This window comes from Phascolarctos cinereus, unplaced genomic scaffold (assembly GCF_003287225.1).
Source record: "Phascolarctos cinereus isolate Bilbo 61053 unplaced genomic scaffold, phaCin_HiC Scaffold_1;HRSCAF=81, whole genome shotgun sequence".
Lineage (NCBI taxonomy): Eukaryota > Metazoa > Chordata > Mammalia > Diprotodontia > Phascolarctidae > Phascolarctos > Phascolarctos cinereus.
In genome coordinates this window covers 95,828,606-95,855,386 of record NW_027555514.1, presented here as the reverse complement: position 1 = coordinate 95,855,386, position 26,781 = coordinate 95,828,606, and the positions used below count along the sequence as shown (strand labels likewise).

Below are 26,781 nucleotides of genomic sequence, written 5' to 3'. Positions count from 1 at the left end.
CAACACAGTGGACCAAGAAGGTCTCTAATCAATACTGATTAATTTGATCTACCAGGAAAACCCCATTTTGTAATTATTCACCTTTACTGTAGCAATAGGCAACATTGCTGAATTAATGGGACCTCTGATTTCACTGCTACAGGAACAAGTATGCTGAAGCCAGTTGAAACATACTTGTGAAAGCAAATTGTTAAATTTTTAGTTTGAGCATTAACCCCCAGAAATTAGCAAATACTACATAGCAGGGCTTGATTTGATGTTTTGTTGATTATCTAGCTGTAAGGAAATGATAAAGAAAATATTAATTGTTGTTTGATCATTTTCCAGTGGTGTCTGACACTTTGTGACCCAATTTGGAGTTTTCTTGGCAAAGATTTAGGAGTGGTTTGCTATTTCCTTTTCCAACTCCTTTTCTACATAAAGAACTGAGGCAAACAGGCTTAAGTGACTTGCTTAGGGTCACACAGCTGGCAAGTGTCTGAGGTCAGGTTTGAACTCAGAAAGATGAGTCTTCCTGATTCCAGAAATGGTGCCATGTAGCTGCCTGAAAATATTAATAATAATGTAGTTTTAATTGCAAGGTGTTATACATAAATTTTCCCCCTGGAGAGCTGGTTGTTAAATATGTGCCACCACATTGATGACCACACTGGGAATTATCAAAAGAGGAAGTCCCTTTTTCCAATTCAGCTGGAATCCTTTCCTGCAAATTATAGTCTTAAGAAGTTGTCTAGAGAACTGAAAGGTTAAGTGATTTGCCTAGGATAACACAATTATGATGTGTCAGAGGTGGGGCTTGAACTGAGGTTGTCCTGACCCCAAGACTGGCCTTCACTACAGTACACAAAAAACAATTATAAGTATTTTTTTAATTTAAATTTAAGAATTCAGTATGGTCTTTAAATAATTGCATATTCCCTCCTTCCAACGTATCTCTAGCACTCAAACTTTCACAACATTTGTGTTCTGAAGTACAGATGATCTTGAAAATGGTTTCAGCTCACTGTATATTGGCTTTGTTTTTGCCATTTCATACAACAGAAACAACAAATATTTTACCTTTATTGAATTCAACATGGAAGGGATTAATTGTGGATCTTTTGCAAATCCCATATAGCTCTTTTAAGAAAAAAAAAATTGCAGACATTTACCCAGATAGATCCATGATTTCTTCATTGTGGATATTCCAGACTGCAAAAGTTCCCTGATATCTCATATTGTAAAATTCTTGTCTGTGCCTTTATAAATACTCTATCCAATACACTGGAATGACCCATCCAATAGTCTTTTAACATTGCTTGTCAGTCAATAAACATTTACTTAGCATCTTCTATGTCCATTAGTTAATAAACATTTATTAAATGCTTACTACATTTTCAGCACAGTGCTATGCAAGTAAGAAAAAAGATAACCTCTGCCTTCAAGGATCTTATATTCTAATGTGGAAAGACATCACATAAGGTGTGGGTGGAGGCATGTGAGATGGTCAAATGACCCTTCTTAAAAGGAAAATTCTGGAAGATCCCTCCACTCTGACTTCCCATCATAATGGCTTTAGGGGCAGAGAGTGCTGCTGAGATGTGAGCATCAGAACTAATTTGATCTTCCAGGATGGTGAGGTTTTTAATGCACCCAGACACTGTGCTAAACACTCAGAGATGCAAAGAAAGGTGAACAATAATCACTCCTCTCAAAGAGCTCACAGTCTAATGGGAGATAATCTGAAAAAAAAAAGAAAGAGAAACAAACAAAAAAACAACAACTATGTACACACTAGGTACAGAGGATATTGAAGCTGATCAAGAGGGCATGGGACTACCAATATAATGCTCAAGCTGTGCATCTATTGCTCTCTCATTCTTGTTATATGAGTGGTCTATTATACTTTGTATATTTTGTAGCTACTTATGTACGTGAGTTATTCTTCCTGATGGAATGCTAATTTCTTAAGGTTGATGATTGTTTCATTTTTTTTCTTTCTATCTCCAGCATCTAGGAAGTTGCCTAGCACATACAGGATGCTTAATAAATGCTTGTTGATTGCTTAGTAGGAATGTACCTGTGAACATGGCAGCTGGATGGCACAATGGATAGAGTACCAGTCTTAGAATCAGGAAGACATCTTCCTGAGTTCAAATCTGGCCTCATACACTTACTAGCTGTGTGACCCTGGGCAAGTCCCTTAATCCTGTTTGCCTCAGTTTCCTCATTTCTAAAAGAACTAGAGAAAGAAGTAGCAAACCACTCCAGTATATTTGCCAAGAAAAGCCCAAAAGGGGTCACTAAGAGTTGGACATGACTGAAATGAATCAACAATAACGACAATCCAAACATGACTATCTTTTGACAACATCATTCCCTTTTCAGGGATAGTCTTCCATATAAAGGTTATCTTTCCCTCATCAGTAAAATGAAGAGGCTTGACTATATATACCTCTGGGCTCCTTTTAGCTCTATGCTCAACATCCTATCATCCTATGTTCTAGAATGGGTTAGGGGAGTGAGGTTTTTAAAGCCTGATTAGATGACAGGGTTATTTGAACTGGTAAATCCCACCCCTAACCAGTTATGTTTCTAGATGATTAGTCAAGAAACTGTTAAACTCAGTAATACCTGAGTCCTAATCCTGCCTGAGGCAATTAGTAGCTGGGTAGCCCTGGCCAAGTTATTTACTCCCCCTCAGCTTCAGTTTTCCATTTATAAAACTAGGATGATAATAGCATGTAGCTCATAAGATTGTTGAGAGGATGAGATATGATTATAAATATACGTATATATGTATATGTATGTATGTGTGGTCTTTAGAAAATTTAAAGTGTTTTATAAATGTTAAGTTTTTTTATTTATTTTTTTTTATTGATCTTGGAGTCCTATTTTTACTTGATTGGTAGGTTTATAGAGCAACAGAGAAAAAGCTCAACTGAATCATTAGAAAATCTATCTCAACTTATCCCCTTTTCATTCAGGTTCTGTGTGCAAATTTTTACCCTGTATAGAAGACTCTCTTGAACTCTGGGATTCTTCTGGTATATAATGTTAAAATAAATATTTCAACCTCACTGTTTACATATATAAAAGTGCCTTGCTAATGCAAAACAATTGATACGTGCTCTGAATTTTCACTTTAGCGGTGAGAAATCCTCCAAACAGAGGCTAGGGAGACAAGGCCTTTTCTATGTAATCCTTTCATGAAGTACATCAAATATCAGTATACTTCTTAAATATTAAGAGATTCTGTTTAAGACATAAAATTAAGGTCGATAGGAGGAAAATAAATAAATTGTCTACCCATTTCATTTGAAAAAATAGTGAAATTTTAAAAGCAAAAATACATAAACATGCACTGACATCATACTTTCTTTGGGGGGAAAAATGGCGTATTTAACATTACCTAGATGGGAGACACTGAGTGGTGATCTCTTGGAAGAAAAAAGTGTTTTATAGAACAGTTCTGGCAGGTGGATGGCAGAGTAGATAAGGGTGTCAGACCTGGAATCAGGAAGATCTGAGTTATGTATTAGCTATATGACCTTGGGTAAGTCACTTAATCTGTCAATATCAGTTTCTTCATTTATATAATGGGGATAATAATAGCCCCTTCCTACTCTTTTTTGTAAAAACAAAATAAAGTAACACTTTTAAAGCACTTCGAGTGCTATGTAAATATTAGTTATTATTCTGGGAATTTGTTACCTTCCCCTCTTTTTGAAGAGTGCTTTGAAAGTTACACTCATTTCTGATTTAAATTCTGATTGAATGATTGATTGATTGATTCTGACAACACAAAATTATCTGTGAAAGCCCTGGTCTCTTATGGATTGGAGATGATTGAGAATTATCCTTCTGGAATATGAGTTCTGGTGGGTCCTATACAGTAGGAAAGTCCACTTCTATGTGCCCAGAGACAGACTTGATTCCTGCTATTTGAGAACTTGTCCAGTGAAGGTCATTATCAGAAAGTTAAAAGTTGGTAAAAGACTTTTCCCCCCAACTCTAACAAACAACTCACAAACACTATATGTTAAGGGAAAGATGGTTGGAAGCTGATAAAATCATGGACCTTTGAAATATTGAAATCATATAAAAGTGAAGAGGTAGACCTTAAGTATAACTATAATTCCATAGATAAAGTTTTATAACAGTGGAGTCAAAAAAATAGACAAGGACAGCTTCTATAATAATTTGAACTCACTTGTCATATAGTCAAACCCATATAATATGATTTAACAATTAATGTGGAATCATTTCCTTTATGTGCAACATTTTATAAGTTGATAGTTTTACTTTACAATAGTCTTTTCATTTTTTATATTCACTTTCCCAGCTTTAAAATCATATAACAATGCACAATCCTCAGTAATACTTACTATAAACCTAAGAAAAATAAAAAGGATAATATGATTTGATGAATTGGTTCATTTTTAATTCTAATCATGCCACAGTACCAGGAATATTATATTGTACATAATAGGCACTTAATGTTTGTTGAATGAATGAAAGATTGAATATTATGTTTATGTTAGTATACAATTATACTTCATATATCCTGCATTGTTGGGGAATTAATTCTGCATGTGAATTTCTAAGATAGCTAAAGCTTACCTCCTTAGGTGTATAAAAATATTTTATTTTAACTATCATTTTGGAAATCCTTCTAAAAGGTACTACACTTCTCTTCCTGATTAAACAGGGCATACAATACATAATTAACTTTTTCTTGAATATTCAAGGTCATTATTATAAATATCAACAGTTCTATTCTACTCTGTAATACAGCTCAGGAGCTATTGATGTTTGTAGGGTTTTACTATTTCTCTTACTGAATTCTCCCAGACTTCAATGTTTTGATGGATAATATTTATATATTTTCTCAGTGGAAGCTATAACTTCTTAATATTTCAGGTAGCAGTATCCCTTTTCTCTTATCTCCCTCAGTTCACCACCCCAAAGTTTTGGTTCTAAACTTTGTTTCACTCTTATATGAATATATGGAGTGATGTCTTTTGTAAAAAAGCTTTCAAAACCTGAGAATTTTCAGCGGAAACAAGATAAAGAAAGATAATTAATCAGTAACAGTTTTTTGAAGAATTCTAGTCAGTAGAAAAGAACTACATTCTGTCCTCTCAGTATAATGGAAGCATTTAGAGCAGGGAGAAAAGTTTATATACCCAGTCAGATGACATCAGTGTATCAGTTTGGCATTTTTCTTTGTTTCTTCTTCTCCTTCTCCTTCTCCTCCTCCTCCTCCTTCTTTTTCTTCTTCTTCTTCTTCTTCTTCTTCTTCTTCTTCTTCTTCTTCTTCTTCTTCTTCTTCTTCTTCTTCTTCTTCTTCTTCTTCTTCTCCTTCTCCTTCTTCTCCTTCTCCTTCTTCTCCTTCTTCTCCTTCGTATTTGTGGGGGGTCTTGCTGTGAGTGGATAGCTTACCATGCCTTAAGTCAGAAAGACCTAAGTCTGAAATCGGCCTCAGACACTTACTAGCTGGGTGACCCTGGGCAAGTCACTTAACCTCTGTGTGCCTCAGTTTCCTTATATGTAAAATGGGACAATCATAGCACCAATCTCCCAGGGTTTTTGTTAGGATTAAATGAGATATTAATTGTAAAGCACTTTGCACAGTACCTGGCACGTAGTGTTATATAAATGTTGTTTTGATTTTCTTTCTCCTTCTCCTCTACTTTCTCTGCCCCCCTTCCTTCTTGTCATTCCCCTTCTTTTCTTTTCCTTCTCCTTCTCCTCCTCCTTTTTCTGCCTAGTTATTATTATTAATACAGTGAAATACTCCAATTATGGGTTGAGGATAACAAGAAACAGCCATAATTTTTTTTTAAAGGAATTAATGAAACTTATTACAAAACAAAGAATTCTGATGTCTGGCCTAATAACCAACAAAACAATGCACTTTATGATAGTTGTTTTTCTTTCTGCTCAGAAACATTTTTCATTTATTTTCAGATTCTTGGACATACTTTTTTTGACTCAGTAAGAATCTAACCAATAGTTAAGTGGGATCTCACTCTATGATAATGTTACTGTTCTGTTCCCATTATAATATACATTAAATTTTAAAACATTGGTTAATGCCCCAAGTTATGTGATTTTATTGATTTGTTTTTTCAGAAAAATGTGATGAGCAACTTGTCTCAGCATTGCCCCATGTTGTCTTCAGCAGTTCATCTTCCATGTCCAGCAGCTATTCTCCAGGTTATGCCAAACTCAATAAACGAGGCGGTAAGTGTTTGTCCAGCCTTTTTAGTACCTATGTTCTTTAAGTTGAATGAGGGCATCATTTGAGCTGGTATCTTCAGCTACTTGTCTACATGCAAAATATCATAGGCTGTCACACAAAACACACTAGAAACCACCCCAAACCCTTCTCTCACTGGAGATCCCATTCAGAGTCACTAGGTACTCTCCAACAAGCAGTCTTTTGGCAGACATGTAAAAAGCCTAGCTTAGGTTGGAAGTACCAGGACTTTCTAGATGAAGTATCTTGTGATATGAATGAATTAGAAATGCCAAAGAAGGCACATTTATAAATTTTAATAGTAAAATAATCAAAGGAGTTGAACACCCAGAATATGATCAATCCAGGAATAGGCTTATAGACTCACTGGAGAAGATGGTGCAAACAGTTGGGTCCACCACAATGAAAGGTATGCGGAATCAGAATATTACTTGTACTCAGTCTTGTACTGAACTTTCTATACAAATTATGTTTCATTAAGGTATTAGCATAAAACCATCTGGGACTTTTTAAGGGCACCTCAAAAACACAGGACTTATAAATTACCTTATGAATTAGGTCCTCCTTTGTTTAATCATCATCTTTGTCCCACTCACAATGTTTGGGTGTGTTCTAGGCTGTGTTTTGTACCTTCTTCCCATTTTTTGTACCCTCTCTTTTGGTAAACTTGTCACCTCTCCTACGTTCAATTAACTTCTCTTTGAAATCAATGACAGCCAAATCTATATGTTGATCCCTCATCTCTTCTCTGAGCTCCAATCTTGAATATGTAATGGTCAACTAGGACATTAGACAATCTTCTTGGATGTCCCATAGATACCTAGAATCCTTGTTTTAAAATTTTCACATTAGTCATGTTGTAAGGAAGAATTAGAACCATTAGAAGGAACCACAAGAGAGAGAAAACAAAAGAAAACAGAAAAAAAAGAGCAAATAGGATGCTTCGATCTGCATTGAAACTCCATAATTTTTTCTTTGGATATGAATAGCATTTTCCATCATGAGATCTTTGGAGATGTCTTAAATCCTTACATTGCTGAGAAGGGCTAAGTGCATCAGTGTTAGTCATTGCACAACATGGCTGTATATTATTTCAAGGCTTTCATTTGATCCTCAATATTGTTATCCCCATTTTTAGAGATGAGGAAACTGAGGGGAACAGAGGTTGTATGACTTGCCTCAGGTCATTTAGCTAACAAGAAAACTATATAGCACCCAAATGACTCTGCCCACAGAGCATCCATACCCTACCAGATTTGCAGTCTACTTCATAACAAGCAATGAGGTGGCACTAGAAAACCCAAGTTCAAATCAGGCCTCAAACACTAGCTATATGACCCTGAAAATGTCATTTAACCTCTGTATTTCTCAGTTTTTTGATCTATAAAATGGGCATAAAATGGCAAATAAATTACCTGGTTGTTGTGAAGCTCAAATGAGATAATATTTTTAAAGTGCTTAGCAGAATGCCTAACACATAACAGGTACTTAACGGTTGTTTCCTTCTCCCTTCTCAGTATTTTTAAAAAATATAAATAGCATTTTTTCCCCTAGTTATAGTATGTGAATAAAGTTTTTAGCCTTCATTTTTTACCAGATTTTGAATTCCAAATTTGTCTCCCTCCTTCTCCTCCCATCTCTGAAAATGGTAGGCAGTTTGATATAGTTTATATATGCGCTATCATGTAAAAATATTTCCATATTAGTCACAGATGTGAAAGAAGAAACAGATCAAAATAAAAAAAAATCAGAGAAAGAATAAAGTAAGTGAAAAAAATATGCTTTGATCTGCATTCAGAGTATATTAGTTCTTTATCTGGATTTGGATAGCATTTTCCTTCTTGAGTCCTTTATACTTTTCTTTAATTATTCTGTTGTTGAGAAGAGGTTAATCATTCATAGTTGATCATCGCACAATGTTGCTGATATCATTTCACTTTGTATCAGTTCACGTACAAGTCTTTCCAAGTTTTTCTGAAATCCACCTGCTCCTCATTTCTTATTGAACAACAGGATTCCATTCCATTCTTATACCACAGCTTGTTCAGCCATTCCCCTATTCGATTTCTAATATTTCACCACCTCAAAATGAACTATTATAATATTTTTTCACATGTAGGCCCCTTTTACTTTTCTATAGTCTCATGGGGATACAGATCTAGTAGTGGTATTGCTGGATCAAATTGAATGTACAGTTTGGTTGCCCTTTGGGCATAATTCCAAATTGCTCTTCAGAATGGTTGGATCAGTTCACAACTCCACCAACAATGCATTAATATCCCAATTTTACCGTATCTTCTACAGCATTTATCATTTTCCTTTTCTATCATGTTAGCCAATCTGATAGGTGATACCTCAGAGGTGTTTTAATTTACATTTCTCTAATCAAAAGTGATTTAGATGACTTTTCTCCCAAGCTTAGTGCCAGGATCTGCTGCTTAAGTTGCATCCCTGAAACAAGATGGTGAAGGTTGGAGTCAATAGATTGGGCCATATTGGGTGCCTGTGACCAGGGCCGCATTCACCTCAGGTGGAGTAGACATCATGGCCATCAATGACCCATTCATTGACTTCAACTATGTGGTTTATATGTTTTAATATGATTCTACTCATGGCAAGTTCAAGGGCACTGTCAAGGCTGAGAATGGAAAGCTGATGATCAATGGAAAAACAATTACCATCTCCTAGGGTGAGATCCCTCCAATATTACATGGGAAGATGCTGGAGCTGAGTATGTTGTAGAGTCCATATGAGTCTTTACCACCATGGAAAAGGCTGGGGCTCACTTGAGAGGTAGAGGCAAGAGAGTCATCATCTCTCCCCTTCTGCTGATATCCCAATGTTTGTGATGGGAGTGAACCATGAGAAATACGACAATTCCCTTAAGACTGTCAGTAATAGGGACAGTTAGGTGGCACAGTGGATAAAGCACTGGGCCTGGAGTCAGGAGTACCTGAATTCAAATCTGGCCTCAGACACATAACACTCACTAGCTATGTGTGTGACTCTGGGCAAGTCACTTAATCCCAATTGCCTCATCAAAAAAAAAAAACAAAAACAAAAACAAAAAACAAAAAACAGAATGTCATTAATGCCTCCTGCACTACCCATTGGTCCCATTGGTCAAGGTCGTTCATGACAACTTTGGCATTGTGGAGGGAATCATGACTACATTTCATGCCATTACTGCTGCCCAGAAGAAGATAGTAGATGGCCCCACTAGTAAACTGTGGCATTACGGGCATGTTGCTACCCAAAACATCATCCCTGCTTCCACTGGTGCTGTTAAGGCTGTAGGCAAGGTCATACCTGAGCTGAATAGGATTTCACAGGCATGACCTTCCATCTTCCTATTCCCAATATATCTGCTGTGGATCTGACCTGCTGGAGAAACCTGCCAAATATGATATCAAGCAAGTGGTAAAGAAAGCATCAGACGGACCCTTGAAGGGCATCTTAAGCTAGAGGATCAAGGTGCATCCTGTAACTTTAACAGCAACACCCACTCTTCTACCTTTGATGCTGGCACTAGTATTGCCCTCAGTGACCATTTTGTCAAGCTCATTTCCTGGTATGAGAGTGAGTATGTTTGTAGCAACTGTGTAGTAGACCTCATGGTCTGCATGACCTCCAGGCAATAAAGTTGAAATCCATGGTACTTTATCCCCAGCCAACAAAAGGAGATGCACTACTGGGGAGCCTACATTCCTAACCTGTGTTCCTATATTGAGGATCCCACGTCCCATTCACGTTCACATTCTTGTCCCTTTAGTAGGAGGGAAAAGCCTAGAGTCCATATTTGTACAATCAATAAAGTCATCAAATTCAGTGCAAAAAAAAAAGTGATTTAGAGCATGCATGCCTATAGATAACTTTGATTTCTTCATCTGAAAACTACTTCTTCATATGTTTGACCATTTATCAATTGGGAAATGACTTGTATTCTTCTACATTTGATGCAGTTTTTGTGAAATGAGGCCTTTATCACAGACAGTTGATGTAAAGCTTGTTTCTTATCTTTCTGTTTTTTGTTTGTTCGTTTGTTTGTTTTGAATCATGGCTTTCAGATAGCCCAATAATTTTTAAAGTATCTCTCCTGGATCTATTTTCAAGATCAGTTGTTTTTTCCAATGAGATATTTCACATTGTTTTCTTTTTTTTTCATCCTTTTGCTTTTGTTTTACAATGTCTTGAGTTTTCATAAGTCACTAGCTTCTATTTGCTCTATTCTAATTTTTAAGGAAGTATTTTCTTCCTAGTCCGGCACAACATACCTTTCCCATCAACCATCCAAGTTGTCTTGGCCTGGAAATTTGTTTCACTCTGTCTTTTTGTGGGTTCTGATGCTCTAGAATTTGTTTAGAGCCATTTTTACCAGGTATTTGGAAGGGTTTGAGGGAGAGCTCAATCAAGTCACTGCTTTTACTCCACCATCTTGGCTTTACCACCACCATAACTTTCTATGGTCAGATTTTATTTTTGTTGTTTTTTGCTAATCTTTTTTTTTTGCCCTTTTCTTTTCTTTTAAATTTGAGCCCTGCACTCAGGGTGGAATGGACACTGTCTCAGGTTTTTATGCCAGTGGCTGAAGTCCTTGGCCATTTAGCTGGTTCTGTGATGATGTTGCCCTGAAGACCCAGGAGACCCTCATGTCAGGTACTGTATTGAGGTAGTGGATTTAGAGGTGGCTGGAGCTGCTGAAATCCATAGGGGTCAGGCAGCTTACCTGACGCTGAAGTGGGGTGCTAGTGGTGGTGTTTCTGTGTTTCTCTGGGGCTGTGCTGAAGCACATGATGGTCTGGCCACTAGAGATTGCCTATTTGCCTTGGGTTATACTGAAGCACAGGGTGTTTCTTGGAGATGGAGTCTGCCCATTTCCCTGGCTATGTTAAGATATGTGGGGGGTCCTGGTGTTGGCATTTTCCTGATCCACCCCACTGGACCTATTGTTCTCCCACTGGTTTGCTAAACTGGGCTAGTTTTTGGCTTGCTGGATGCTTCCTGTTCTGGAATGGAAATCCCCTTTTACCTTAGTGAGCCAGACCTTTCTTGTTGATCTTCCAAGTTTCTTGGGCTAAAAGATTTTGTCCCTCCCCCCATCTTTTTATTGGTTTTGTTGTTTTAGGATTTGTTTTAGGGTACTATTTAATGGCTATTTGGAGGTGAATGTGGGAGAGCTACAGTGATTTTCTCCTTACTCTAACATCTTGACTCCTTGAAGTAATTTATCTTCTCAGTATTTTGTTTACCAGTCTGTGTGCCTATTGCTATTGACTAGGTTATAGGATTTATCCAGAATTTATTACCCCTTCCTTGCCTCCTTCTTTACTTGGTGATACTTGGTTGCATAAATTTATTCTTTCTTTTTCTATTCTCCCTCCTTCTCTTCTGTAACTAATGAAAGTAATCAGAGTTAACCATAGCCATAGCCATAGCTGGATATATTGTGAACATGAGACCCTACCATTCTCCATTTTTTTAGGGGCTTTTTACTCTTTACAATGGTATGATTCATGGCAGATGCCAGAAGCTCTACCTCTCCATAGGAACTTTGCAACAGTCTAGTCTATAAACCTTTACTTGGTTACTTATGGCTTATTGATGGTTGCCAGCTGTCAGGCAATATCCAGGCTGTTTGCTTAGAATGTGGGCCAACAAATGAGTTTAATTCCTAGATTAGGCAACGTTTACACTTTTTGACTAGAAATCTTCCCTCCCTATTGCAGAACAGTAGGTCCAGCCCTCAGCAGAAATGTGGTCAGTTTATCTGTCACCAGGACCCATTCTCCCTTTCTTCATCCTTTCTCTTCTGTTTAGATGTCTTACCATATCTCAGGTACACAGCAACATTATTCTCTCCCTTCCTTCCAAATAGAATGAAACTAAATCTAAAAAGTCACTTATACCCTAGTGTGAATCAAAACATTTGAAAGAAGAGGAATCAAAAGGAAGAATTTTATATTCAGTCTTTATGGCTCACGGGCGGGAGTGAGAAAGAGATTTTTGAACAGACACATCTTGCCTACAGCCCTCTTATCAGGGAGAGCCTACACTGCTTATAAGCCCAGTCCAAAAGAACAGACCAGAACACTTTCAAGTACATGCAGGACTTCTACATATGTAGAAGCTTTCCTTCTTCCCTTTAAAAACTGATTAACTAGGTCATGGCCAAGGTGACAGAGAGAAGGCAGGAAGTAGCCTGAGCTCTCCCCATTTTCCCTCAGAAACAACATTAAATCAAGACTCAAATGGATTCTGGAGTGACAGAACCACAAAAAGATGAAGTTAAATTTCCAATGTAAGAGAACTTAGAAAGACTTCAGGAAAGGTCTGTCTCACCTGGGTAAAAGGGGAGCACAGCCTAGAACAGACCGTGTCTGGGCAAATGGAAGGCTCTTAGTTGTAGCACAGATCAGCAACAGAAGCCCCTCAGTACTGGCTCAACAAGTCAGCAGTGAGGCCTCCAGCTCCAGCACAAAAAGCAAATTGTGAGCCCCAGAATGCTGGGAGAACAGGTATGACTAGGGTAGGCTACCCACAACACAGTGGGCAAGACACAATTACCTGAGGCCCTAGTGTGGAAAGCCAGTGACCAGGCCCCTGGCCCCAAGCATAAGAACCTTGGGATAGTGCTCTCTGTGCTCCAGGAGCAGAGCTTAACTTTAAAAGTCATAAAATAAGCTGAAAAATGAGTGAGAAACACAAAAGAGACCTGACTATAGAAAGTTACTATGGCAACAAGGACGATCAAAACACAAACTAAGAAAAACACAACATCAAAATACCTACATGTGAAACCTCAGAGTGAATATGAATTGGTTTCACACCCAAAAAGTCCTCTTTGAAGAGTTAAAAAAGGATCTTTAAAATCAAGTAAGAGAGGTAGAAGAAAATTTGTGAAAAGAAATGAGAGTTATGCAGGAGAATTAAGAAAAAAAAGGGTCAACAACTTGAAAAAAGAAGCAAAAAAATTGACGAAGAAAACAACTCCTTAAAAAATACAGTTGGACAAATGGGGTAAAAAAATCTGCTGAAGAAAACAGCTCTTTAAAAGTAGAATTGGCCAAATAGAAAATGAGGTGCAGAAGCTAACTGAAGAAAATAATTCCTTAAAAATTAAAATCAGGCAAGTGGAAGCTAATGGTTCTATGAGACATCAAGAATCAGTTAAATAAAATCAAAAGAATGAAAAAAAAAACAGAAGAAAATGTAAAATACCTCATTAGAGATAATTTAATAATTATTGGACTACCAGAAGGCCATGATCAAAAAAAGAGCCTGGAAAGCATCTTTGAAGGGAAACTGCCCTGATGCCTAGAACCAGAGGGTAACATAGTCATTGAAAGAATCCACCAATCACTTTCTGTAAAAGATCCCAAAATGAAAATTCCAAGGAATATTGTAGCCAAATTCTAGAATTATCAGATCATAGAGAAAATACTGCAAGCGGGCATTAAGAAACAATTGAAATATCAAGGAGCTACAGTCCAGATTACATATGACTTAGCAGCTTCTATGTTAAGAGATAAGAGGGCTTGGAATATATTCCAGAAGGCAGGAGAGGTTGCATTGCTAACAACAATCAACTACCCAGCAAAATTGAGTATAATCTTTCAGGGGAAAAGATTGAGATTTAATGAAATAGGGGACCTTCAAACTTTTCTGATGAAAAGACAAGAGCTGAACCAAAAATTCAATCTTCAAATACAAGACTGAAGCATAAAAAGGTAAACAGGAAAGAAATAAAGAGAAACATGTTTTTCAATAAGATTTAAACTGTTTTCCCCACACAGGAAGATGATACTTGTAATTCTTGAGAACTGAATCTCTATTAGGGCAGTTAGACAGACAGACAGAGGGTATGGGTATAAGTTGACTTTGATGTGATCATATTTTAAAAAAAAAGTGGTAAAAACAGAATTGTCCTGGGAGAAGAAGAAAAGGAGAGACAGAAAATGGCAAATTATATCACATGAAGAGGTGCAAAAGACATATTATAGTAAAGGGAAAGAATGGAAAGGGTGAGCATTGTTTGAAACTTACTCCCATCAGATTTGGCTCCAAGAAGGAATAACATACACCCTCAGTTGGTTATAGAAATTTACCTTATCCTATAGGGAAGTAGGAGGGGAATAGGGAAAGAAAAGAGAAAGATGGGACTGATAGAAGGGAGGATAGATTGAAGGAGCTGGTGGTCAGAAGCAAAACTGTGTTGAGGAGAGACAGGATGAAAGGAGAGAGAAAATAGGGAATAGGATTGAGAACACAAAATTAGTAATTGCAACTATGAATGTGAATAGGATGAACTCTCCCATAAAATGGAAGCAGGTGGGAGAGTGTATTAAAAAAATGAATTTTACAGTATATTGTTTACAAAAAACACATTTGAAGCACAGAGATACACACAGAGTAAAAGTAAAAGTCTGGGGCAGAAAATATTATGCTTCAGCTGAAGTAAAAAAAAAGTAGGAGTAGCAATCCTGACCACAGACAAAGCAAAAACATAAACAAATGTAAATAACAGAGATAAGGAAGCAAACTACATCTTGTTAAAAGGTACCATAGACAATTAAGTAATATCACCCCTAAACATGTATACATCAAGTGCTATAGCATTTAAATTCTTAGAGGACAAGTTGTGAGTTACAGGAAGAAATAGATAGCAGAACTATACTAGTGGGGGTCCTCAACCTAACCCTCTCAGAACTAGATAAATCTAACCACAAAATAAAGAAGAAAGAGGTTAAGGAGGTGAATGGAATTTTAGAAAATTAGATATTATAGGCCTCTAGAGAAAAATGAATGGGGATAGAAAGGAATACAGCTTTTTCTCAGCAGTACCTGACAGCTACACAAAAATTGATGATATATAGGTCACAAAAACCTCACGATCAAATGCAGAGAGGCAGAAATGTTAAATCATTCTTTTCAGATTATAATACAAGAAAAATTACATGTAATATACAGCTATGGAAAGATGAGCTAAAACTAATTGAATACTAAATAACCTAATCCTAAAGAATGAGTGGGTAAAAAAAAATGGTAGAAACAATCAATAATTTTATCAAAGAGCATGACAATAATGACACAATATACCAAAACTTATGGGATGCAGCCAAGAGAAATTTTATATTTCTAAATGCTTACATGAATAAAATAGAGAAAGACAAAATTAATGAATTATGCAAGCAACTAAAAAAAAACTAGAAAAAGAACAAGTTAAAAACCTCCAATTAAATACCAAAATAGATACTCTGAAAAACCAAAGGACAGATTAATAAAATTGAAAGTAAGAAAACTATTGAAATAATACCTAAAACTAAGAGTTGGTTTTTATGAAGAAAAAAAAAGCAATAAAATAGATAAACCTTTGATTAATTTGATTTTTTAAAAAAAAAAGAAAGAAAATCAAATTACTAATATCAAAAATGAAAAGGGTGAATTCATCATCAATGAAGAGGAAATTCAAGTCATAATTAATAGCTGTTTTGCTCAACTGTATTTCAACAAATCTGACAAAGTGAAATGGATAGATATTTACAAAAAATATAAATTGCCCAGATTAACAGAAGAGAAAACAGGATATTTAAACAACCCTGTTTTAGAAAAAGAAATTGAACAAGCCACAAGGACAAAAAAATCTGCAGGGTCAGAAGAATTTATAAATGTATTCTATCAAACATTTAAAGAACAATTAATTTCAATACTATATGAACTATTTGGGAAAAATAGGTGAAAAAGAGTCCTACCAAATTCCTAAAGCAGGAAGAGCAAAACAAAAGAAAGAAAGAAAGAAAATTATAGAGCAATTACCCTAATGAATATTGATGCAAAATTACACATATATGTATATATATATATATATATATACATATATATATATATATATATATATATATATATATATATATATATATATACATATATTAGCAAAGAGATTACATCAATTTATCTTAAGGATAATACACTATGACTAGGTGGGATTTATACCAGGAGTCTGGGGCTGGTTCAATACCAGGGAAACTCTCAGCATATTTGACCATATAAATAGCAAATTAACAGAAATCATACAATTTTCTCAATAGATGAAGAAAAAGCTTTTGACAAAATACAGCACCAGTTCCTATTAAAAACACAAGAGAACATAGGAATAAATGGAGTTTTTCTTAAAATGATAAGCAGTATCTATCTAAAACCATCAGCAAGCATTATATGTAATTGGAATAATCTAGAAGCATTCCTACTAAGATTATGGGTGAAACAAAGATGCCCTTTATCACCACTATTATTCAGTATTATACTAGAAATGTTAGTATTAGCAATAAGAGAAGAAAAAAAGAAATTGAAAGAATTAGAATAGGCAATGAGGAAACAAAACTAATATTCTTTGCCGATTATATAATGGTATAGTTACAGTATCCTAGATAATCAAATAAAAAAACTACTTAAAATAATAACTTTAGCAAAGTTGTAACTTATAAAATAAACCCATATAAATCATCAGCCATTTTTAATAACCTACAAAGCCCAGCAGCAAAAGACGCAAAGAAAAATTCCATTTAAAATAATTATAGACAATATAAAATATTTAGGAATCTACCTGCCAAGACAAACCCAGGAACTATATGAACTGAATTACAAAACACTTTTCACACAAATAAAGTCATATCTAAATGTGAAAATATCAGTTGTTCATGGGTTGGCCAAGCTAACATAATGAAAATGACAGTTCTACCTAAATGAATTTACTTAGTTAGCATCATACCAATTAAGCTACCAAAAATATTTCATAGAACTAGAAAAAATAATAACAAGGTTCATCTGGAAGAACAAAATGTCAAGAATATCAAGGGAATTAATGAAAAAATGTAAAGGAAGGTGGCCTAGCTGTACCAGACCTAAAACTGTATTATAAAGTGACAGTCATCAAAACTATTTGGTACCGGCTAAGAAATATAGTGGTGGATGGGTGGAGTAGATTAGATACATGAGACACAGTAGTCAATGACTATAGTAATTTACTGTTTGATAAGCCCAAAGACTCCAGTTTCTGGGAGAACTCACTTTTTGAAGAAAAAAAAACTTTGGGGAAAACTAGAAAATTAGTATGGCATAAACTAGACACAGACCAACATCTCACACCTGATACAAAGATAAAGTTGAAATGAGTACATGATTTAGACATAAGGGATTATACCTTAAGCAAATTAGGAGAGCAAGGAATAGTTTGCCTGCCAAATCTATGGAGAAGAGAAGAATTTATCACCAGACAAAAGATAGGTAATGTTTTGAAATGCAAAATGGATAATTTTGATTACATTAAACTAAAAAGATTTTTAATTTGTAAATTCATTTCTAAAATATATAGAGAAATGAGTCCAATTTATAAGAATACAACTTATTCCCCAATTGACAAATGGTCAAAGGATATGAACAAGCAGTTTACAGTGAAGTAGTTAAAGCTATTTATACTCATATGAAAAAGTGTTCTAAATTACTATTGATTAGAGAAATATAAATTAAAGAAACTCTGAGGTAACACCTCACACCTACCAGATTGACTAATATGACAGAAGAGAAAAGTGATAAATGTTGGAGAAGATGTGGGAAAATTGGAACACTAATGTATTGTTGGTGGAGTTGTGAACTGATCTAACCATTCCGGTGGACAATTTGGAACTATGCCCAAAGGCCAACTAAACACTGCATATCCTTTGATCTAGCTATTTCATGTTAACTTTACTTTCCCCAGATATTACTGGGTCTTTTTTGTGTCCAAGTAGGATAGGTGAACCCAGGCTAAAAGAACAAAATGCTTCTATCACAGGAGAGAAAAATTTAGTCTAGGGAAAGGTATTGAAGGAAGAAGGGGACATGGCCTTTCAGAATAATGCAGCTATATTGCCATTGGGTAGAAAACACAACTTCACACATAAATAATGGTGTCAAATATAGAAAATCATTTAAAAACAGAGGAAAAGTGTTTATAGTTTCTAGAAGACTACACCTTCAGTAAGGTGAGTAAGATAGTTATGTTGACTGGAACAGACTAATTGAAGACCAAGGTGTGTGTGTGGGGGAGGACCTGCAGAGGCTGCCCTAGAAGAAAGTGGCTTTTGTAGCCAAGGATTCAGACAGTTTCTGCCCACTGGTAATGTGAATGAATAAAGAAGTCTCATAGAAAAGATGAGTGTCTGGCAAGTCCAAAGACTTATTCTCAAAGCTAAAAGTGAGTATTTGTATCCAGAAGTACTGAGACCTTTTATTCTATGGAAACTAGAAACTAATGCATGCTCACTAAAGCGTGTTAAAGAAGGATCATAGTATTACAGATTTAGAGCTAGAATGGAAAATAGAGATTACCAAATCAAGTGGTTTTTACAGTTGATGAAACTGAAGGCACATCAATGTTAAGTGATTTACCCAAATGTTGTAGCTGATAATTATCTATGTCAAGATTTGATCTCAGGTCCTTTTGAGTCCAAGTTTTTTGCACTGTCTACTATATACCAAATAATCCCTGGCTTCACTGGTCTGGGTCATCTCTTATTTCTCTACTATGTCCCAGAACGCTCATTGTTGCAAAACCTCATCGTCCTTCAAGATACCTTCAACCTTGGCACTCTACCTCATCACTAACCTCCTCCCCTCTGAATGAAAGTTAGAACCATAAACTCCATAATTTTCATTTAAGGAGAGAAGTCAGCTCAGATTATCTCCTCATTTCTCACTTGGCAGCACTATACTGGGACATCTCTGATTCTCCACCATGTCCCCTCACAGAGCAACTTCTTTACATCTTACCCTTTCCTCTTTCCTATATTAAACTCCTATATTATATTATAAGCTCTTTTAATGTAAGGACTGTCTTTTTATATATTTGTATCCACATCACTTAGAGAATGCCTGGCACTGTTTATTAGATATTGGCCCTTGTCCTTATGAATGAACAATTGTAGTTTTCAGCTTCTCTTCTTAATAATTATTCATTTCATCCTATAAAATACTCAGAAGGAGCCAGTTGGTGAATGTAAACTAAGTTAAAACAAACAAACAAGATAAATAATCCATCATACTTTTTTTTTAATTAGTAAGATTCTTGTAATTGCAAAGAATCTACACAGTTGATTGGATTGTATAACAACACTGGCCTGCCCAAAATAACTACAGCAGAAAAAACTAAAGTGAAAATGTCTAATGTGATCAACTCAGTTAAGAAAATATTTATAATGACCATGATTTAGCCAGAATAAAATCCCTGTTTTAAAAAAGTGTATTTATAAAACAAAAGCGTTTTTTTTTCTTTTCAACATGGTGAGCCCTGTAGTTAGCCTTTTCTGTTGAAGAGAGCAAATCATTGCTCTTACATTTCTATTAAAATTTTTATAACCATTTACCTCTCCGACACTACCTCTAGTTGAACAGTTTGAAAAAAAAAGGAAAATAAAACACTCATAACAAATATCCAGCAAAAGATATTCTCACATTGGCCATGTCTGAAAACGTATGTTTTATTCTGCATTTTAAGACTATCACTTCTCAGATATGAAGCAAGTGGTTTATGTCATCTTCATTCCTCTGGATTCATGGTTTTTCATCGTCTTGATCAAAATTTAAAGTCTTTGCAAAGGGCAGCTAGGTAGCGCAGTGGAGAGCACTGGCCCTGAAGTCAGAAGGACCTGAATTCAAATCTGAACTCAAACCAAACACTTAACACTTGCTAGCTGTGTGACCCTGGGCAAGTCACTTAACCCCAATTGCCTAAAAAAAAGAAGAAAATAATTAAAAAGTGTTTGCAACATTTTAGTTTTGTTTTCATTGTATAGATGTTATTTTTATTGTATGGATTATTTTCCAAGTTCTTACCTAATTGTATCAGTTCACAGAGATCTTTTCAGTTTCCTTTAAAAGTGTTCATTTCATATGGCATAATAATATTCCCTTATATTAATATATCACTGTTTAAAAATATTCATTACCCCAGTATGTTGACAGCTCCCTACCTTTTTAGATTACAGTTTTTGGCTACTAGGAAAATAACATACATACATACATACACATACATATATATACATATACACACACACACACACACACACACACACACATATATATATATATATATATATATATATATAATTTTTCTCTTTCTTTTGGACCTAGTAGTGCTACAGTTGGGTCAAATGGTATAACTACCGGGTCATACTTTCAAGCTGCTTTCCAGAATATTACTCATGTTTTAGAAAGAAAAAAAAATCATAACACATGCAAAGGTGTAGATGTGATTTTTAAAAATTTGTCAAGGTGAATAATGCATGTTATAGATGCAAAATTCTTTTTTTTAACAATTTTTCTTTAAACATTTAATCTTATTTTGTCTTCAAGAGCATTTTCAATACACTTATCAGCTTTTCTATCAATAGGTGACTCAAACTCATTATTTTAGTGTAGATCTTTTCTAGATTTCATTCATTGAATTCTTGCTCATTTAATGAGCAGATGGAGATGCTAACCCTGATCCTGTTCCTATTTCATAGGAACCTGGGAATCCCACATTTACCCTGGCAGTTAAGCCACTTTAGTACCATGAGTGGAAATGCCAGCAAAATACTGGGCTCCCTATGGTTCTCAAAAAATGGACAGCCTTCTTGAAAATTCAAGTCCTCTTTTTCTGTTGGAATATATGACTATTCACTTATCTAAGGCTTTATGGTCGCTGTAGATTTATGCAATCAGAATCAGTGCTTAAGCTCCCATTCTCTTGCCAAAATTTTGCCTCTTCCCTGAACTTTAAATAATCACTTGAGTCTCAGTCACAGGACCTATCATAGTGACTTTGGGAATTGACTGAAATGCTTTGAAACTACATATAGTTATTTATTTTTGCATGGAATCAATTAAAAAATAATAATTACACTTTACGTAACATAAGGAATTAATATCACAGCATTTCTGGATACAGATAGTACCTTGCATCTCCATAGTTTGTAGGTTACTTGAAATTCAGGAGTATTAGGAAAGACACTAGGTGGTTTATTTACTCCCCCAGAACTGGAAAATGCTCACACATAATACAACACAGCTACCTTTTGATTTTCAATTCACATTTCCAGTAAGGCCAATCTTTACATGAAGACTTAGGAAATTAGGATCTAGGAATCATGGCAAAGGTATAAACTTGGGATCTAAAGTATACTAGAACTCCTGACAGTGATTTTCCATTCATTCTCATTTTGGAACTTCTGACTCTGCCATGGATAAATTATCCTCATAGATTAGGGATATAAGCATGGACAGACCAAACCCAGAGGGAAATTCTTTCTACCCTGATCACCATTTTGCTTCATTTCTTACCTTAAAAACTTCAAACTCATTTCTAGTAGATAAGAAGTTTGTCACATCCCCTTTGTCACTCTAAATTCAATTATTTTGTTTGCTGTACATCTGCTTGGGGATATTTCTGCTTACTTCCTTTTGCCCTTTCTTATTTACTCCTTCCACTAGGCAAGCCAGTGTCCAAAGAAGTAAGGAAAATGGAAGAGGGACATAGTGGGAGGAAAGTTTCATGGGAAGCTGTTTGATATGTTGTAAAGAGTAGATGATTAGAAATCAGGAGAACTGAGTTTGGTCCTTGCTCTGGCACCAGTTAGATGTATGGCTTTGGGGAAGTCACTTCAGTTTTCTGGGCTTGGATTTATGAAGGGATTGGGCAAAATGAATTATATTATCCCCAAACTCAGGCTCTCCCATCCTATAATTGTATGATTTGATAACTATATATTAATGCTTTGTTAGTATTCAAGGTGAGAGGGTGGCAAGGAATAACATTCAGTGTAAGAAAAGAGGGAAATTAAAAATCAGGTTTTTTATTATTTTTCCTTTGTTAATCAGCTCTGGAGATTAAAATGGCATGGAGTCTACTGCTGGATTGCTTTCTTGGATTGCTTTTTTTAATTATATACTTCAATTTGGCATTCTGTATACTAATATTGTGATCTTTAGCACATTTTTATCTTTTGATTCTGACCTATAAAGCAGTAACCCTTAGAATAATAATAATAATGACATTTACATTGTATATTATGATTTTCAAAGTACTTTGCATACATTATCTCTTTGAACTCATTATAAATTCTGTGAGATAGATAATAAATATATTATTATTGCCCCTATTTTGTAAATGAGGGAACCAACACCCCGAGATGTCAAGTAAATTTAGTAGAGATCAGATGGTAGTAAATGAGAGAGAACTAGGAAGAAAATCCACATCATCTGTGCAGGACAGTACTAAGGTACTGAAAATAAAAAGAAATGAAAAACTCTCCTTACATTCAGGAAGTTTACATTATATTGATTGGTTAAAACTTATAAATGAATAAAGAATTACAAGATAAATACAACAGATGAAGAAATGTAAGAAGGGAAAACTGACAACTAGAGATTTTCCTTAGAAGGAAATATATCCACCGAGCTCTGAATTAAGCTAATGATAATAAGAGGCACAGGTATGGAAGGAGTTCTTTAAGACATTGAGCAAAAGATATAATACCTACTTCAGGGAACAGAAAGTTGACCTTTTGAGTTGGAATGGAGAATGTGTAGTGAAATAAGTCTCTAAAGTAAAGCTGATAATCCATTCAGATTGTAAATGGGTTTTAATGATGATTGAGGAGCTGATATTCTATCCTAGAGGCCTTAGAAAATTACTAAAGCTTCCTGAATAGGAAATGGTGGGGTCATACTTGGGCATTAGGAAGATTATTTTGATTGCTATATGGAGGGTGAATTGGAGAGAGGAGAGACTAGAGGCAGAGAAATCAATTAGGAACCTATTAAAATAGTTACAACCAGATAACTAGGGTGCTTGTGAAAGAGTTGGTAGCTAGAAATGCCAAGGTTCATTTGACATGATGAGGAGGGGAGGAGAGTAAGGGAGAGAAAAGATTTAAGAATAGCCCTGAGGTTGAGGGAAGGTACTTTTCCAATCTGTGGAAATTGGGAAATTTTTGCTGTCTTTCACAGATTCTTATCACACCTTAACCATTATTTAGAGCTGTATATATTATGAGACTACAAACATTTCACTGAATTTTAACTCAGATTATCTTATTGTGTATACCTTTTCAGATGAGTAATTTGAGCTCTTATGCATCTTCCTTAGATCTTCACTTGGAATTGTGTTGGATTTTGAATAACTCAGAAATATCATGTATTTAACTTTGCTTTGGAGACTTGTACAGTATTGCAAACACCAAAGTCTATCAATCAACCCATCTTGAATGATCCTATGAAGTATGGAGGTAGACTAATATTTAGCTTATATGTTGGGATAACCAAAGGATCATGAGCTTATTTCTGGAAGAGACTTCCAGGATTATAATCTTGGGGACCAGAGAGATAAATGTCTTGCCTAGGGCACAAGCAGGTAATGAGCAGCTGTGCCAGAATTTGAACTCAGGTCATCTGATTCCACAACTCTTTCCTGCACCATGAATTCCATTTTTTTTTTATTACTTACATTCTTATAAAAGGTCTTACCTAGAAATGGGAAAATGAGTACATTTTAATCGTTCTAATGTTTAAACAATAAGTCATTTAAGGAAGAAATTTTGAGATTCTTACTTCCTACATATGGAAATTTTGCTTGAGAATCTTTGCTTCAAAGCCCTGCTTTCAATTGAATTTCTTGATTTTTTTTAGTTTATTTTCCATTTAGTCCATTATGTGATAGACTAGTGATTTATCATTGCTTTTTAATTGATTGACTCTTAATTGGCACTGTTTATCCATTTAACAGTAATAGCTGACAGCTGAAGCAGATAAAAATTAGGAAAAATCTAGAGGTTAAAACCAATGAGAGGGTTTTTTTTTTTATTTTTTAAAACCTAAGATGTTCCCTGAAGCATTAAGTCTGTGACCAAGGATATTTAGATAAACTTTTGGAGCTGTACCATACTAGAGAAAAAGGTTAGTGGAACCACGTGTTTCCTTATGAAAACATAACAAAGCATAGTTAAGTAATAATATCGTACCTACTTTCCAGATCTTAGATGTAATATAGGAGGGCTAGAAGGAAATGAATGCAAGTACATATGAAATAAAAAAAATCTTAATAAAATCAATTTGATTTTTTTTTAATCAACAGAGAAAAAGAATTTGTCATTTTCTAGACTCAATCAATGAAAATAAATGAAGGCACAGGAATAGAATGCTAAATGCACATGATCATAAACAATGATATTAGCTCAAATTTATATGGTATATTTTCCCCCAAAATAATTTTATATCCAGTACAATGGCAGATTTGAAACCAGAATACCAAGCTTTGATTCTTTCCTCTGCTATTTATTACTAGTATTACTTTGAGCAATCCACTTTAACTCTTTTTTTTCTCACTTTCCTCATTGATTAAATAAGATTATTCACCTAGATCATTTCTAAAGTACTTTATAACTCCAATATACTATTATTCCATTTCACTCTGTCCTTACAACATCTATAGGAGATAGGTAGTGCTAATCTGATATTCTACTTTTTTTTTTCTGATGGTGCACCAATATTTGAAATTATTTAGGATTTTGTCATATACACTTTGAATCATATGCTGTTTTTCACTCTTACTCTCCACATCCATATTCATTTAGTTTCCAAGTCTAATCTATCTACCTCTAAAACACCTCTATCTCTGTTCCCTTATGTCTACCCACACAGTTATTGCTCTAGGAAATGATCTCAGGATCTCTCACTTGAACTTTTATAATTGACTCCTAATTGGTTTCCCTTCTTCCACCTTACCCCTCAGGTCTAGCCACACACTTACCAAAACAAACATTCTAAGGAACTGATGCATAAAAAATATACCATAGTTTTCTAATGGTTGTAGAAAAAAAAATACAAACTTCCCAGCCTGGAATTAAAAATTCTTTATAATTTGGCTTCATCTTGCATGAATGGATATATTTTATATCATTCACATTTATATACAGTATATTCCATCTAAAGTGGACTCCTAGATATTCCCCATTCTTGACATTTTATGTCTTATGGCTATTCCTTTGCACAAATTTTCTTGAATATTCAAAATGTGATCTCTCCTTCCTTTGCCCTTAGTTTCATTTAAAGGATGAATACCATCTCTGACAGGAAGACTTTCCTGATCTCCCTAGTCATAAGAGCTTTCTTGTGAAATTACCTTAAATGTGCTTATCTGTCTTCCCCCTGCCATAGGGTACAAACCCAGGCGAATATAAGTTTTTCAAGGACTATTGTTTTACTCTTGATGAAATTTTTTTTTCTGTCTCATAGCTATTCTTATCTATAGTCATAGTTTTAAAAGTTGAGACTAAAGCCCGGGTCTCCTAACAACTCAGGAAGCATTGATACCACACATGTCTCATCTGTTTATTTGAAAACATCTTCATCATTGAATGAAAGAGATAGAAAAAGGAGGACAAGGGCACAATTTCTTAAGATTCTTTGAATCTAGGTATCTCCTTAGGAAACTAAACTTCCAGTATTACCATCAACAAACATTGTCTCTTATGTACTACCACCATAAAACTCCTCTCTTTAAGGTTATCAAAGATCTCATTACTGCCAAGTCTGATGTTTGTTTGCTTGTTTTTTCTGTCTTCATTGACACTGTTGACCATCTTTTTCTGCTTGGCACATTCTGCCCCTACTTCTCAGTCTCCTTTGCTGAATTAATCCCTTCCCCAAAAGCGGCTATCCTTCAAGATTCTGCCCTATCTTCTTTGCTAGCTACACACTTTTTCCTGAGGCTATAATCAGCCCCCTTCCCATTTGCCTCAAGTTTGTTCAAACTTTATATGCTACACAAGCCTAATCTGAATTGCATGCCAAATAACTATGCTAGCAGTCAGTTTTAGAGATGGCAAAGTAGCTGCAGTCCCAGTGAAGTAAAAATGCTGTTGAAGCATCTGAGGACATTTAACTTTACATATCACTGTTAAGCTTTGCCTTTGGGAAAAACAGTGAATAACCTGTGCAAATATGAAAAAACAGGAGGGTTTGCCAGGGACTTAATGGCCCAATGGAAGAAGCTAGTTCCTGTCACTAAGGAGGTGGAATAAATATATTGATTCTCCAAAGAAGGGCTTCAAGAGAAAGTCATCCCAGAAAACATCCCAGAAGTATAGTCTCCAAAAAAGAAGAAATAGGACTCCTGCTAACATCAGAAAGCTTCTTTAAGGTAACCGTCCGATCTCAGTTTTAGAAAGAAAAAGAAAGCATTAAAGGTACTCAGAAGTTACAAGGACTCCTGAAGTCTCCCATGGTGTCAAGACAAGAGAAGAGAGGAATGGATGAAACAGTATTTTACCATTGTATTCCTTACACTGTTTATGTTCAGTCACTCAGCCTTCTACAAATACTTGACAGCTATATGTAGACTCTTGTAGACCTCACAAAGAAGACCAGGTTGTGCCATACAAAAAAAGGTTGGTAATGGTTATGGTTACATCCCTTAGAACAGAGTTTTGTGGCATCTGGGAACATCCTTTGCCTACATTGTCAGC

At 35.3% G+C, this 26,781-nt stretch overlaps 1 protein-coding gene and 1 pseudogene across 1 annotated transcript in view; both read left to right on the top strand.

The window, feature by feature from the left end:
* Nucleotides 1–6,118: 6,118 nt before the first annotated feature.
* The window catches only part of CNTNAP2 (contactin associated protein 2), a 1,976,042-nt gene continuing 1,955,379 nt past the window's right edge, over nucleotides 6,119–26,781 (top strand). Inside the window, exon 1 of the mRNA XM_078153085.1 lies at nucleotides 6,119–6,228. Within this exon, the coding sequence (XP_078009211.1) occupies nucleotides 6,180–6,228 (49 nt within the window). The 5' untranslated portion in view covers nucleotides 6,119–6,179. The remainder of the gene's footprint in view (nucleotides 6,229–26,781) is intronic.
* LOC144458237 (glyceraldehyde-3-phosphate dehydrogenase-like) lies at nucleotides 8,706–9,885 on the top strand (annotated as a pseudogene).